The sequence below is a fragment of the Oxyura jamaicensis genome, chromosome Z (genome assembly GCF_011077185.1).
Source record: "Oxyura jamaicensis isolate SHBP4307 breed ruddy duck chromosome Z, BPBGC_Ojam_1.0, whole genome shotgun sequence".
NCBI classification, from domain to species: domain Eukaryota; kingdom Metazoa; phylum Chordata; class Aves; order Anseriformes; family Anatidae; genus Oxyura; species Oxyura jamaicensis.
The window spans coordinates 81,063,958-81,080,936 of record NC_048926.1 but is presented as its reverse complement, the minus strand read 5'-3'; the positions used below and the strand labels follow the sequence as shown (position 1 = coordinate 81,080,936).

Below are 16,979 nucleotides of genomic sequence, written 5' to 3'. Positions count from 1 at the left end.
CTGTATGTCTAGAGTGTCTTCCAAATTGAGAACCAGTTTGTGATCAGGGTTTCTAACAGTAAGCTTAAGAAACTGAAGAATGCATTACTTAACTCTCTGAGTGAGTAGATACATGATGCAGCTAGGAAACTTTCCTGACTTCAGTGGGATTTCTACAATAGGAGTGCAGAATAAATGTTATTTTTCTATTTTGTATACAAGTATCAACAGTCAATTACTGGGAGAAAAAATGTATTTATTAGGTAGCTAAGATATGCAGTGTAGAGAAAAAATATCGTTACAAATGCCAATTGTAAAACTAATATATTAAAGCTGAAATTGAATTACTTAAACTAGGTAACGATTGCATAACCACTAAACTAAAGGCGGATTTTTTCAAGGACGCTATTGTGATGTTTATGTGATTTTGTTTGAAATCAGAATGGTTATATTTGTTGTAAAAATACATTCTGTATAACCTTTTATAATTCAGTCATTTAGTGGGTAAATTTATGCACATGCATTTTTATGTATATTCATATATGTTCATAGACTTTTAATATATGCAGTGTGTGGAAGAAAAATAAAAACAATGAAATCCAAAAACGTATGTGTGATTCACAGACCCAGTTGTGGAAAACAACTTTGATGTGCACCAGACTTTTATAAGCAAGTCTTGCATCATTTTATGTTACATTATTGTTATCAGGAATCAGCTTCACAAAAAGTGTGAATATTATATAGGTTGTTGCATTATGGCATACAAATTCAACTTAATTTTTAGGGAAAAACAATTGCAGTGAAAGATTGTTGTATTCATTGCCTGTCTTGTGTACCGCCTGAAAGCATTACTATTCATTAAAATAACCTTCACTTTATAGTAGCACCAGAGCTGTAAACAGTCACGTTAGGTTCTGAAAGAGCACGCTGCCCAGAAAGAAAAGAAATGTCTGTCTTTGGAAAGTAATTTGTCGAGTTGAAGAGTATTGTTTTTCATCATGGTGACCCTGACTTGGCTGGCTGGGTGCATATACAGATTAAGATGAATGCAGTTATTCCTTGGCTGAGGTCTGCCTCTTTCAGGGCACATTCTTCCTAATGACATGATTGATAGGCAGTCCCAAATCCAGAGAGGAACTCATTAATCATAGCACTGACTGAATCCAATCATCTGCTTCACCTGCACACTGACGGACAGGAAAGGATACAATTTGGGTGCTGACACTGATACACTCCTTTGTCAGAGGTCCTCAACTTTTTCAATGTCAATCGCTAAGAAGTTTGACAAGAAATTCAGGTTATATCTATATGTGACATTGAAGCACCAGCCTTAAGCGTGCTTTAAGTTTAAAGATCAATGTCTTTGAAGCTTTTGTGTAAAATACACCATAATAACAGAGTATCCCTTGCTTCCATTCAGCAAAGAGCAAAATTATAGTTTATATTTTGAAACTATTTGCTCTGTAGGAAGTTCTGAAGCTGCATGTGGAAGCAATATCAGCTTTAATGTCCAGCAGCTGTGCAGCATTTAAGTGAGCCTTCAGGTCAAGCAGCAACTTTCAGCAGAACTAACTTGGTAATCGCTGCACATTTTCAACAGTAAATTGCAACTTACAGCTGACAATACCAAAGTATTTGTATTTTTTCACTTCTAAAAAGTAAAACATTGGGGGTGGGGATTTGGTTGTTTTAATCAGAGTGCTTATTTTGTAGACTTTAAATTAATCAAAATAAAGATTGGAGAATGCATAATATTTTCAGTTGGTCTTTCAAGTTCTTGACGTGTCTGGATACCAACATACATTTGTGGAGGAAAAAGTTATCTTCAAAAATTGGAGGAAAGAATTATCTTCAGTACTTTTTTTTTTTTTTTTTTTTTTTTTTTAAATACTTTGCCAGTCTACAATATTAAGCAACTAGAGACCTGGTAACTTATGTTTTTATCCAGAGAGCAGTCTAATAATAGTCAGAGTTCTGAATGTCCCTTTTTTTTTTTTTTTTTTTTTTTTTGAGGCTTTTCAGCCTGTCACCTTCATTTTTATTTTTTTTTAATCCTCTCCTTTTTTAGCAGTTGGACACTAACATTATTAAGAAGGAAAAAAAAAAAAAAAGTACAGGGCAAAAAGTGCAACAAGTGGCAAGTAGGTACCTTTGAAATGGTTACCAGCATACCAGTGGAAAGAAAAAGACTTCATTTTAAAATTTCTAACCTATACTTAGAGTAATGGCTACCTTTCTGACATGTTAATTAGGCTTTAATATGTGCAGCGACAAGCAAAGAAAAATGTTCAAAAGATCGAATGCAAATGCTACTGGGAATGGCAAAGATACTTCTCTAGTGGAAAAGAAAATAAAAAATATATATATTTGCTTCTTGTACATCCTTACAGTAAAGACTGTTTTAAGTTTTTGGTCTTTCTGATTAAAATCAGTAAAATTTGTGTAATACTATCATGTTATCTTTAATAATAATTTAATTGTTTAACATTTTTTAGCGTGGAGGTTTCAGAAATGTATACAGCAACACTTGTGGTGTGCAAGCCAAATGTTTAAGGATTTTACGTGTGTTTTTATCTGACCTTGTATTAATACTTTTGATTTTTAGTAGTTTAAGAATATTTTTCAATTTTCCATGTTCCAGTAGCTCTGTTGCAGTGGAAGGTGCACCGTTAGAGGAAGAAGGCATTGCACTTGGATTCACTGAGCAGAAAATAAACATGATGGTCCTGGATATCTGCCACAAACCAGGTGGCAGCGAGTACCTGAGGCAAATTTATCACATCATCCGGCTCAATGAGGTAGGGAAACGGCCTTTTTACCGAGCAATTAGGTGTGTACTGGCCTGAGGCAGCGTCTGCTGGCAGCTAAGGGTTAGTCAAGGAGGTGATAATGCTTCTTAAAGTCAATATGAAATCCTATATTGTATTGTAATAGAATCCATTCAGTTCAGGCTTTTCTGCATTTGTACAGAAGAGATTACTTTATGGGGAAACAATGTAGATTTTATTTATGTACTTAAACTGTATTACTGTATTATGGCACATAAACTTCCTTTAGATTTATATTGTAGACCATAGATACATTTTAGGAGCTTAAGCACAGTTTTAAAAAGGAGGGGGAAAAAAAAAAAAAAAAAAGACACACCACACTGGCAAGTTTATTGAAAAATTGACTGTTACAGGAAGTAAAATTAAATGTGGTAAATCAATTCTTCAGATTTAAAAAACAAACAAACAAACCTCACATCTGTACTAAGGAAGTAAATGCATCCAAATGAAAATCTTACTTAATCTAGGTAACTGTTCAGTTAAAGAGCTTTTGAAATTACAGTAAACAAATTCACGTTTGTTTGCTGCACATGGAATTTCAGTAAGGTAAAAGAATTATGTCATTATTTCTAAGGCTGTGCTAAATTGCTGCAAGTTACCGAAAGCATTCTTATTTCATACACTGAAGTAAACGCAGGGTTGCTTAAATTGTATGACAGCACAGATCCACAGAGCTTAATTAGGAAAGTTCTGTTTATTAGCTTTAATTACTAAATTACTATTCCTTGAATGCATAAGCAGGTGCTGTTAAGATCATTGCAAGTATTCCGAAGTGTTTATAATTAAATGCAAAATAATGCAAATATAGGCACAGGCCAAGATTTTGCTTAGGAAAAAAAAAAAAATTGATAGCAAAAAACAATTAGGCAGCTATGTCTATATGAAGGCAATAAAGAACAGCTTCATACAGGCAGTTTGCTTCTGAAAATCAGATCAAATGTTTAGTTCCTAAGTACAGGCTTACAAGCAACCTTTATGCATCTGCATTTGGAACTTTTAGAAGCAATGTAAGCATGTATGTAGAGATGGCAACCTAATATTAATACAATTCAGAATCTTTTCAAGTTTCATCTCAAACAATTAAATGGTTCAGGAAGTGAAGTGAAAATTATTACTGTAATACAGTTCAAACAAAACCTTTTCACCTGGAGCACATTCAGGATTACTCTTAGTATAATGAACTGAAGAAAAGATGATGAGCAAGACCTCCTAAAATAGCATATAATACAGTAGCTAGGGCAGTCACCTAAGGGACTGTATATGCAGGCTCAACTCTATTCTTCTTGGTTTAGGCCAGGGAATTGAATCTGTATCCAAACTAAATGCCCAACCCTCTAGACCATTAGCTACCAGCATGGAACTTTGTCGTTTTCCCTTGATGGAGTTTTTTCGCTTTGAAGAAATTGCTGTAAAAATCCATTCTTTAACTTCTAGGGTCAGAAATAGAACTGTATTCTAGCTGAAGGGGTAGAATGCCCATATCAGGTTCTGGAGACCCTGATTCAAGATCTCACTCCTATGAGTATTCAGTTATTTATACAAAGTGGAGCAGCTCCGATAGGATGTAAGAAGCTGAGAGAATTAGGTGGAAGAGGGACTTCAGTCTGTCTTTCCACATCCCAGGTGTCTCTCCTTGAATTTGTGCAGATAGTATGAGCTTCATTAAAAATAGAACATTTCTCAGTGGAGAAAACCTGTCTTGTTTAAGAAAGAAAAAAATAATAATAAAATCGTGACCAGCTTGACTGCATAGAAGGACTTACGAACGTTACTCCAACATGGCTTTGAAACCATTACAAAACATTTTAATGCTTAGGGTGGTATAATGATAATGCATTTTTCAATATTATTTTTCATAATTTAGACTATTTTTTTGGTAGTCAGGCACATTAAACAGACGATTTCTGTTCGAAGGTCCATGCCTTTCTTTGTAGACTCCTTGGACTGTCAAGGGGTCACATTCTTAAAATTAGTTTGGAGATCTTTATGCTACAGTGATTAATAACTGCATGTGAATAGAGAACAAAATGATGAGATGGAAAATTTTGGCTCTCAGTAATTTTCTTAAGAAAGTCAGGGGAAAAGGGATATAGATTCTTAGAAGCTGTGTTTGGAAACAGAGCTTCAACGTGATAAAGACCTATTACAGATACTGTAGACCTCAGAAGAGTCAACAGTCCTTCATGTATTTAACAAGAAGAATAATTATTTTAAAAGTAATTTTTACTAATTGCTACCAAAGAGAAACCAACTCTACTGAGCTGTCAAGCTCACAAATACTCTGTCCACTTTGTTTCATGCCCAGTCATTGGTAGTAAAGATATAGCTCACATGTTTACAGTCATGATTTCTCTTCTATTTATTAACACACTTCTGAAACATTACCCTTTGTGTCTACAAAATGTACCGTACTAAAGGAGTCCTCAAAGTAATGCATTTATCATTGTTGATTAAGTCTCTGTGCCAAAGCATAAATCCACAGTATTCCAAAGACAGGAAAATGCCTGTATTGGGAATTGAGCTGTATACCACTGCCAGTGTTCAAAACCCTAGCAAGCATGGACAGTGAGTTCCAATATATCTTCTGAAAAAACAACAGATTCTGTTTCTTCTGGAGCTGAGATGCCCAGATGGTTGCGTTGCTTTAGGGCTATCTACAGGTTTTGAGAAAATCGGTGCGTGTAAGGTACTACATTAAAAAAAAATTGGTACTTGTGTAGAAATATCTCTTAAATAAACCCCTCACTATGACTTTAAAATCTTTGGTATGGCGTGGAGTAATTAATGAATGGAGAAAAAGGAGAGGGGCGGGGAAAAAAAAGCAATGTTTCTGGAGGCTAAGAAAATATAGGTAGAAGATTTATGGTATGTTTTGACAGCTGTATTACACTGTTGGTTTAAACTGAAAAAGCAATGAGTTCTATTTAAGAAAAAAAAAAATCATTTAAAAAAATACACTAGGATGATTTTGTGATTGTTTAAGCAGTCCTGTCTACAGGCTGCAGCCAACTGTCAGACCTACTCTTTCTCTTCCCTTTGTGTTTTCCCACTCTTATGGTCTCCTTTGCACTAGTACTAGAAATCATGTGGCTTGCTTATCTGGCTGAAACCTTTCTTTTTTTCTGGCTGATTTCACAACATATGCTAGTGCCAACACAAGGCAAAAACAACTACAGTCTATGTGGATTGGGAGGAAATTCGTGCCTTTCAGGCCAGACCACAGTTGGATCAGTTTAAAGTGAAATTATTGTTTTAGAAAGGACAACTTAGAAGTACAGTGTCATGTAATGTAGTTTCCACACTCCCTCACTTGAGTCTGATTTTTTTATTATTGACTCAGTATTACTGCAAAGTAAGAGGAACACTTGCATCCACCCATCTTAATGAAGACTCACCTTGAGTGAGCTCAATGTTATGGCAATCCTATTATTATGGACTTCATTTTAATAACAATAAACTGTTTAATCACAATAGTCCTTCCAGCAAATAGATCTGTAAGTGTTTCATTATCTAGCTCTTCGAAAAATGGTTCTATTTAATCAAAACACTTTATTGGCATGCAATGATGATTTATTTACATAGTAGTTTAAGAAGTGAAAACAGAAAAGATTGTGGCCAAAATAATCATGTGTCTGTTACACTATAGTTTCTAAAATTGCCATGTAAATCACAAATGAGTTCTAGTCTTCAAATGCTTAAATAATTAAAAATAGTTTTGAAGAGTGGTATTTATTTCCTGTGTTTAAACAACAGATTTTATAGTCATGTAGTGACTATGTAATGCTGCCTAAAAAACAAATATGCCTGTATAGTTTATCATATAAAAGAGATGATATACATTAGAACAGCTCATAGAAAACATTTGTTTTTCACTACCACATAGACCTAACTGATATCTTAAATGACAACTGGTCAACATCGCTGATGATAAATTCAAAACAGTACCTGATTACAATATTGGATTATTCTGATTTGCTTCAGTTTGATATTCATAGGAGCTATTTACTGTTGTAGGATGATATTACCCTTGAAAAGGTGTCTATTTTGAGAGAGATGTATTTTCCCCTTTAGCATAAGGAAGCACACAGTAAAGTTATGCCTGAAATTTGGGAAATTTCAATTAGAAGGCTAAGTGGCATGTAATTCTTTTTTTTTTTTCTTTTTCTCTCCTTAAAAGGAATATTTGAAAGAGCAGCTGTCTTGTGAGAATTACGCTGAAGAGAGTGTTACCTCCAGTCAATGCCTGCCTTTGACACTGAAGGGCAGAGAAGAGCAGGCTGTCTTCAATCCTTTCCAGGTGTACAGCCAATCTTGTGCAAAAGTGTTCAATCAGGTTTGTGAAAATCTGAAACCTTAGTTATAGTATAATTTTTACTTGTCAATCTTATTATGATCATGATAATGACAGAGACTGAAATTATGAAAAAGGAATTAATTACATGAGTTCACTTTTGATGAAGTGCAAAGGAATATTATTACTCAGGATTTTAATGAGGGCACTCTCTACAATATCATGGTGTTCAAAAAGCCATTATTGTCCTTTTCTTTTATCAGAATTATTGCATATAAGAGCAATTTGCATTTAGTTAGACTTTCTGTGTTAGTTCAGTATAGTGAAGGAAAACCTATTAGTAGAAATGACATGTATTACATCTGTGTAATGGTAGATGAGGCTAGTCGCAGTCCTTTGAAAAATCATGGCAAATCTCCAAGTGCATATTTAGAGTCTTACCTGATGAGTCTTTCACAGAAACGTTAAATGCTAATGTAAACTTTGGAAATACAGAGAAGTGAGAGCAAGTGCCAGAGGGCGGAGAAATGAAAGCATGCATTTCTGTGTCACTTCCCTAGTATCATAAAAAACATATAGAATATATCTACTTGCATAAACCTATACCAGGGACCCATATGATTAATTCATTTCACAAAATGAATTGTATTTGATTGGGCTTGGACACCTAAAAAATCTTACACCATGGTTTCTCAAGACTTCCTAATCCATCATCCAGTTTTGATTCTTCCCCTACAATTTCAAACGTTTAAAAAGGAATGGCATTAAAGTTGCATGAAATTCACTTTACAGACATTTGATTGAAAGACCCTATTTTTCAGTGCAGCTTTGTTTTTAATTTGTATCATCTGCATTCTCAATTGTGAACATTTTGGTTTATTTCACCAGTTATATTGCTGTAAAATATGCCTGTTTTTCTTCTTTTTTTTTCCTACTTGTTTAATCAATACTTGATCGTTGCCATGTTACAATCAAAGTGCTAATGTCCTGAAAAAGGAGATTAATGTCAATTTCACATGGCTTCTCATTCCAGAAAAACATGTTTTAAAGTGTCTTTTTTCCTTCCACTGGTCTCTGTGTATATCCTCACTTGACAGAACCTAAGGGGGTACAGATTCAATTTGAAATGCAGAAAATAGTTTACATGCCTCAATTCATTAGTTTAGTAGAATAAGACCTTCAAGTAGAGACAACTCATGGCAGAATTCTTCTGCTATATTATGGGTTTGTAGTGCTCTATTAATGAAGAGATCATGATGGATAGTTCATATTAAATCACTTTGTATTTTGTAAACTTTTGGCATAAAGTCTATTATCAGAATATGGAAAAATATCTTAGAATCAAGAAAAAACATAGTAGATCCCAAAGCTAAAAGTATTGTGTGCCAACCCTGTTGTTCATAATGACAGACATATTTCCTGAACTTAATATTATTAAAGTTTTCTCCCCTTCAGTACAAATTAATCTTTTATTTAGTGGTGTGGACCTGCTATTTATTAAATCGTGGTCAGTGTATTTCAGTGCCTGGTCTCTTGCAGACTACTGCCAATCTAGAAGACTGTCAGAAGACTGCCCGAGCACTGCCAAGGAATAATTATTCTTCTTATAGAATATATGTTTTTCTTACATTCATTCTTAGTAGTTGGCAACTGCCATGAATCTGAAAAGTTTATATTCCATGATTAGTTTTTTGATTTTTCTTTAAATCTAATGTAGCCAGATCAGTTTTCAATACAGGAGCTAACATTTGTTTCTTAATAAATTCTAAGTCAAAACAAGCCCAGTTGTGATCCTGGTTTCACAACATTGTTTTACTGATGAGTTAATTTTGTATTGTATTTTAAAAATTCTCTGTAAGGAGGGCTAAACGAATAGCCAATACTGCTTATTGAGTCCTGCGAGCTGACCAGAGAATGTTTGTATTATGCTATGCTATATTACAACTGTAGACATGTTCTTAGCTTCCTCAGTAGAGGATTGTTTAAATGGAATTATTTCAAAAAATTTCTGAAAGATAAGTTATAGCAAACATATCATTTATTGCTTTTTGATAAGTTTTTGCAATACGTTATGACAGTTGATTTTTCTGTTCTGTTTTGCTAATTCATCCCCACTGTGCCATCTTTGGCAAGTTAACCTAATCGTAATTTCTATGAGTTTTACTGCACCTGAAACAAAGGCCACCAAACTGCTATTTTGAGATCAACCCTATGATTTTTGTTAAAGAGATGTAACACTTTTTACCTTCTAACCCTCAGTTCAGTAGATGATTCTATGAAGCATGTCATTTCTGTTAACAATTCAGCTATTTCATTCTTACATTCCTGCAAAAATCTTGAATAATCACCATCTGGTCCTAGTAACTTGTTGCTCTTGATTTTATCAATTTGTCCTGACACCTCAGTCTCTGCCAGTGCTGCTGCTCTATTGTCTAATAAGATTAAGTCCAGGCTGTACAATGTCTCAACAGTATCAATGAAGAAAAATATTTAATATATATTTATTTATTTTCCCTTTCCTGAAGTATCGAGGTGTTTTCTGAGTGTAGTAATTGTTGCTTTCTTTTTTTTTATTTATTTTATTTTATTTTATTTTTTATTTTTTTTTCTCTTCACAGAATTGATCAGCCTGGTGGACTGAATTTTACCCGTTAGACTAATAAACTTTCCTAGTTGCCACTACTGGCAGTTCAGCTTCTCCTTTTTATCTTGCTTGATTTGACAAGTATTTCCTCTGTATTTACTAATTTCTAATTCATTGCAGGGTATTGAACAGTTGCCTGTTTTCTCCTCTGTATTCTTCCACTGTTCTTTCAGTTGAATCTTTTCCTTATTTCTTGTTTATCAGATGTTCACTGATTCTTCTTCTTTGTTTACTTTCCACTTCTACTTTGTTATTCCTTCTTTATCTGCCCTTATCTCCCTTTCTGACTCTATTTCACCTTTCTTTTCCTATGTTAAGTGCATCCCAGAGATGACAATTAGTAAGAAAACGAAAAGGAGGAAGGGAATAACTAAAGGTGGAAGGAAAGGGAGGGACTACCTGGAAGGGATTGCACTGATGCTGCTTTCCCAGAACAACTAAGTGCTGTCTGTTAGAAGAAAAATATACACTGCATGACACGCTTCAGTCTTCCTATTTAGCTATATTTCCATTGTTATGACAACTCCATCTATCTATTTTTATTTTTAAAACTGAGTAGTATTGTAGTGTTAAAATAATAATTTTTTAATGATTCCTTCCCAAGAATGTTGGGTTGTAATCACTACTTGACCAGTACTGTCGATGAAAATTACTATTTCACAGCAGTTACTAATTTACAAACATAGGAATGGGGTGCGTGGTCTTTTGACTTCCCACCCTTATTTTACATTGCTTTTATTTATTAAATAAGCAGCATGGAGTTGTATTACTTCACATCGTCTAGACTTACTGCTGTTTATAATAACCATCTGGTGACTGGAGTGCCTTACAAAAAAATATACAAGTAAACCTTCACTCTGAGATACAGGTTACATCTTGAATTCCAACTATGCTAAGTTTTCTGCCATCAGCAAAAAGTTTGTCATGAAAAATAACAATTTCTGTTACATAAAAAGTTGGCAATTATTTTGCTTTCCAAACAAAGAGTCAAGCTCTCAGACAAAGTGGTTGGGCAGAATGCCATTAACAGTTGGAAGAATAACGGTTCAAAAAATTGATTTATCTTTTTATAAATAATGGTTACATTCCCAAATGGATTTATAAATTAATTGCTGTCGTATTGGAATAAAAACCTTCTCCTGTGGACATGATTGATATCATCTGTCTAAGTCCTTGTTCTAGACCCCCCTCCTTCTTGGTTAGTATATCACAGCTGGAGCTTTAATTTACTGATGATATTAACACTGATTAATAACTAACAATAGCTTCTTGTCATGTATCAACAGTCAACCATTACTGAATGGAACTGGGATTGGTCAAATTTCCTGCCAAATTATTTGGGCCTGAAGCAGATGACCTTCAGGGTGCTGCTGGCACACAGGTAAAGGGATTCTGGCAATTAACTGCACTTTCCACTTGTCTGCTTTACTTTAAAATGGTCAGTGAATATACAATTTTCTGGTGAACTTTATAAAATAAATTATTTATTTTTATATATGCAGTTTTAAAATTGATTTACTTTGTGTATTTGATTCATACAAAGATGAATTCCTGTTTTGAAGACAGTTATTTCTGGCTTAGACATGAGTCTGTGTTGATATTGCCCATAAACTCTGCTTTGGAAAGAAATGAGTAATTGTTAACTTCGCTAGAGCTATACAGCCAATGGAGATTTCAGCACAGAACTTTGGGGATGTTTGTTCAAATTGTAATGAGTCTTAAATTCATCTGGGGGCATGAAAAGTATAGCTAGAAATATGAAGTATTTCTTTAATAGGTTTTAACTAATCAAACTTGTTTTAACAGTATTTTACTTCTAAAATTTATCTCTTTACCAACTAAGGAGATATTAAATTGAGGTTATACTTGTTAAATTCAGAAAGAGCAATTTTTAGAACTCAGAAAATTGCAGATAGAAAAAAATTGGTGTATTTTATAAAATACTTGTTACATAGCCTTGTAAGAACTGAAAAACATATACTGTGAACTAAAAAGTTTAATGCTCCCTTCATAATTCTGAATCCTCGTAAGGGTAATATCCATTATGGTTGTATCACTTGCCTTTTAAAGTGAATTGTTCTTCTATTTAGAAACTGGTGAAGATTTCAAAAGTATATTACTTGCATGTCAACAACATTTGTTGTTTTTTGTTTAGTTGGTTTTTTGTCACATTCTTAATTTATCACTAGCAATTAATGTCCTACACACTTACCTCCACCCTCATCTTATATATAAAATATTTTTGCAGTTTATTTCCATTCATCTTAATTTTGCTATGATGAATTTTTCTCTTACTTGAATTGTTATTATCCAAAATTTTAATATAATTGCACAGAAAGTTATGCTGGCAAAAATGTGCTCTCCATTTTGCCAGTCAGTTCTCCTCTTGATGTGCTCTATTACCCAGAACCAAGCAGAATATTTAATTAAGTGGAGATCTTGGTCTCTACCAGTAATGCCATTTTTATGTTAAATGGCAGAGACAATGCAGCACTACCTTTTTATTTGATAGTTCTCCTGCTGTCCTTCATTTTAAAATGAATTAGTTTGTCCTTTTAAAAGAGAATTTAATAGACAGTCTTAGACTCAAGGTGGTTCTGATACTTCCCTTTGTGTTGATGTCATCAACATGAGCCAAATGGAGTAGAAAGAACTGTTTTGCAGAGGAAACATTTTCTGTGGTACCTTCTTCTCCAATGTCTTTAAACACATTTCATTTTCCTTTTGATCACAAAAAAAACTTTGTATCACTTTTTGATACAAAGTTTAGAAAGAAGTCATGTGTATACCTTCCTGTCCTTCTCTGTATTACATGTTTTTATCACATCATCTTTTGCTTCTCTTTTTTCCCTCCAATAACTGCCCTAATTTTTGTCATCCTTCCTAATTTGAAAATGTCTCCATTCACTGCCCTTCTACATGATATGGAAATTCTCATCTTGAAGTGACATTATTCAAGACATTAATGATTATCTAATGGATTTATTATTCAAACCTCTCCTCTCTATTTTACAGACCAACAGATCATCTAAACCCATTGTGAGCTTTAAGCAGAATTGCTAATCCCAATATCTCCCACAGTGACCAGCATCTCCAACCCATCTTGTCCTTGCATGACTCAAAATTTAGCCTAGATAAAGTATTGCTCTTCATGTTTTCAGCTAGCTAGACCAATTCTTGCTGGTCTGGTGGTTACCCCAGCAAGCTTTACAATGACTCAAGTATCTTTATATGATGCTTCATGCTCCTTCGTAAAGCTTCATAAATTTCAGCCTTACTTGTGCATAGGTCTTAATCACGTACTCACTTAGTGTGATCCTTATTTTGACATGCTTACGTTGCCCTCCTCCATTGTGTTTTTACTATTTGCCTCCTAAGATGAGGTCAACAAAACCAAGGGTGGTAACTTAAGAGTACAAGCACTCATTTTTTAACACACTAAAGCTTTCTCTTATCAGTTACTTCTGTGCAGATAAAAATATTTTTACCTGTTCTATTCTACCTCTATATTGAGGTCTACTTATTTTTATATTTAAATAAAAATACTGTCTGATATATATGAAGCAAAAAATAGGTATGTTCTGCTTACGCTTTTCTGGGGGAAAAAAAAAAAAAAAAAAGTTTTAAAATGCTTAGGGGACTCATTTACGAGGGAAATGCTCCTCTAACCTAGTTAATGACTGAGTTAGGTGGGAGGGGGTTATGGGAGCATTGTCCCAGAGCCAGCAAGTGGTAGGCAAATTAATTGGTTGGTGGTTAGGGGAAAGTAAAAGACTTTTAGGACTGGTTAAAACAGAATGAATTGTTGTATACTGCTCACTGTTGGCTATACATGAGTGCATGAATCTATTGCACTCATTCCTATGATCTTCAAAGTAAGTGTTCAGAAGACTCTAAATGGCAGGTGTTTATTGTTAATTTTATCATCTTATTTCAAGGTTATTGAATATAGAAGGCTGTCAAGAATAGCTTATTTGAATTGAGCAATAAACAGAAACACAGGAAAAAATATATTCATACATATTTACAGTTCATACCTTTAGAAACTATTTAAAAATCTATCAGAAAGACATATATTGATTACTTCATTTCCTTCCTGTTTTTATTTGTGATTCTTTTTATATATATAAAGAGTTCTAGCTGCAAAACCAAAACAACATACTTGTCAATTGCACTTCAAATAACACCTTTTAATATGTCGTCCCACTAACGGTCAGCTAATTTAAAGTACTAGATTTACTCAAGTTTTCAAAAATGTCTCATGTAGTTACACAGATACATGTTGCTTTTTCAAATCTTCTTGGCACTCAGTTAAACATTCTTAGATATTTTCATGATCAAATGGGATATTCTTTCCTCTAACACGTATCAAGACAAGAAGACTGTGTGGTTTTAATTATTTTTTAATTATTCCTTTGAGAAACATTCTAACTGCCCAGCAACTTTTCTTCAAAGTAGAGTAGAAAACCTGGAATTGTTTATATACTGACTTTAAGGAAACTATCATAAACTGATAAATTTGTTTTCTACTAGAATTAGGTAAAATATGTATGGCTAAATATGCACAAACACCCACATTCTTATAACTTCAGAATTCTACTTAACATAGACTCACAGAATCATCTAAGTTGGAAGAGACCTCCAAGATCACCAAGTCCAACCTCTGACCTAACACTAACAAGCCCGCCACTAAACCATATCCCTAAGCTCTACATCTAAACGTCTTTTAAAGACCTCCAGGGATGGTGACTCAACCACTTCCCTGGGCAGCCCATTCCAGTGCCTCACAACCCGTTCAGTAAAGAAGTTCTTCCTAATATCCAACCTAAACCTCCCCTGGCACAACTTTAGCTCATTCCCCCTCGTCCTGTCACCAGGCACGTGGGAGAACAGACCAACCGCCACCTCGCTACAGCCTCCCTTCAGGTACCTGTAGAGTGCAATAAGGTCACCCCTGAGCCTCCTCTTTTCCAGGCTGAACAGTCCCAGCTCCCTCAGCCGCTCCTCATAAGCCTTGTTCTCCAGACCCTTCATCAGCTTCATAGCCCTTCTCTGGACTCGCTCGAGCACCTCCATGTCCTTCTTGTAGCGAGGGGCCCAAAACTGAACACAGTACTCAAGGTGTGGCCTCACCAGAGCTGAGTACAGGGGGACAATCACTTCCCTGGACCTGCTGGCCACGTTGTTTCTTATGCAAGCCAGGATGCTGCTGGCCTTATTCTGTCTGATAAATTACTGGGCTGGCACTGTTTACCTGTGAAACTGTTGTTTAGGAAAGCAAAGACTATCCTTTGCACTAGGGTACTATACTAATATAAAGAAAATCCTTTTGTGCTGTTGAAGTTGATCTTGTACATAGTGTCTCTGTTTTAAATCCTTTTGACTATACTTGGTAAGAACCATCTACATGCCTTTTATGAACTAATTTGTTAATATAGTTATGGCATTACTACTCAAGCACTAGTTAGGTGATTGTTTCAATTTATTTTTTTTTTACCATTGGCTATGCTTAATAAAACTGAAATTAAGTTAAAAAAAAAAAAATCTTGTTTAGAATTTCGAGTGATTGCAGGGCAAAATCTGCATAGCTCTTGTATATTCTAGTGGATACACAGACACCATCTGTTGAGAATGGTAGCCATATGGTGAACTATTTATAGAAAATGTTTATATTCATTGTGTTGTTGATTATCTAGATATCCAGAAAATGCTCTTTTAAAATCCAGTTTATCAACACATAGAGAAATGTATTATGTAGTTTTGAATTTGAAAAGAATGTCAGCAAACTGCATGCACTTTGTTGCTTGTGAAGGATTTTTTATGCAACTGTACACAAGCCCAAGGCTGAGAAATGAAGATACCATACATATATGAAAAGGTAGCAAGTTCTTTGACAATTTTCTTTGTAGTAGAAACAAATGGTAGAAGAGGAGTTACTGGCATGATGCCAAGATAGAGACCATATCTGCATGGCAGAGCATGCCAGTGTTATGTCTAGTGTGCTTTTGCATGTGTTAGTCAAGCCTTCTTCTAAACTGCAGATGCTCCTAGACCTTTTGTATCCACACTGCCAGATATTGGAAATCAATATTGTTGTTAAAGCTACATGTCAGCTATTAATGATGTGTTGGTGAAGAACTGTGATGCCATTAATACTGCAGTAATTACCACCTGCTTGGTGAGACTATAATGGATGCCCTTATGATGGATATGTGAACAGACTTTCTAATATTCATGGGAGGCTAGAAAATATGGTATCCCATTGTTACCAAATCAAAAGAAACAGGTGAAAGGTGTTAATCCATCGCTGCGCATCTCTTGGTTGGCCACAGAGTAAGGTTTAGATCCTGGTGCTGGATCGAAAAAGGAGGAAAAAAGAGGTCCTTGGATTTTTGGATAGGCAATGACTCTTTTCCATAAATAAGCTGGTCAATGAGAAGTTGTACGTCAGATCCATCAACATAAGAATTATCCTTCTTCTGCTTATCTTCTTCTAATATGACTAATGAAACTACACTCTGATCTCAAAGGATCTGTCAAAAACAGCTTAGTTCCCTGCCTGGCAGTTTTAAAGGATTGGTGACAGAATGTATATTGCTAAGCAAAAGGATAGATGATACTCTGTAAATACTATCTGAATGCCACTTCAGCCACTAATATGGATACAACTTTAGCACAAATTGCACAGGAAAGTGAGGTGACAGGTGAGACTCCCCATATGTAGTATGTTTCAGACTTTCCTGGTTGTTAGCAGTCTATCTCTCCTGCAGACATGTTGATGAATCCCATGAATAAAATAATATTCTCCAGCAAGTGATGCTAAAAAGGAAAGGACTGATATACCCCAGTTAATGTGAGCTCCTTTTTAATACTTGGAAATTCTTTATGATGAGGCTTTACATGGGATGTGGAAGTATGTACTTAGCAGCTCTTTCTGAAGTAACAGCTATAAAATTGCTTCAATAAGGTTTTGTTCTAGCTTGATGCTTTCAATTGCTCAAAATCTGCCTGAAGAAGAAGAAGAAAAAAAAAGATATTGGCTATATTTGCATTAAAAAGTATAGAAAGCATTGCCTTCTGACCTGTGATTGGAAAGGCATTTTGCTAATGTTGTCCCCCTGTATCTTGCTTTCCCCATTAAAATTAGGTAGTATTTGTCCATGCTTGTATGTTCTTTGATATGTTTTGATGGAAAAAATAAGTAAATGTAACGCATTAATGGTAATAATGCATATAT

At 34.7% G+C, this 16,979-nt stretch overlaps 1 protein-coding gene across 7 annotated transcripts in view; it reads left to right on the top strand.

Moving 5' to 3' along the window:
* The window catches only part of KIAA0825 (KIAA0825 ortholog), a 252,687-nt gene that overhangs the window by 125,158 nt on the left and 110,550 nt on the right, over positions 1 to 16,979 (top strand). For 6 of the 7 annotated variants that reach the window (XM_035310864.1, XM_035310865.1, XM_035310863.1 and 3 more), the window contains 3 exons: positions 2,621 to 2,777; positions 6,985 to 7,140; positions 11,029 to 11,123. In XM_035310864.1, coding sequence (XP_035166755.1) covers positions 2,621 to 2,777; positions 6,985 to 7,140; positions 11,029 to 11,123 — 408 coding nt within the window. Of the gene's footprint in view, positions 1 to 2,620; positions 2,778 to 6,984; positions 7,141 to 11,028; positions 11,124 to 12,757; positions 13,217 to 16,979 lie in introns of those variants that run through there. The other variant, XM_035310862.1, reaches the window with a different exon arrangement.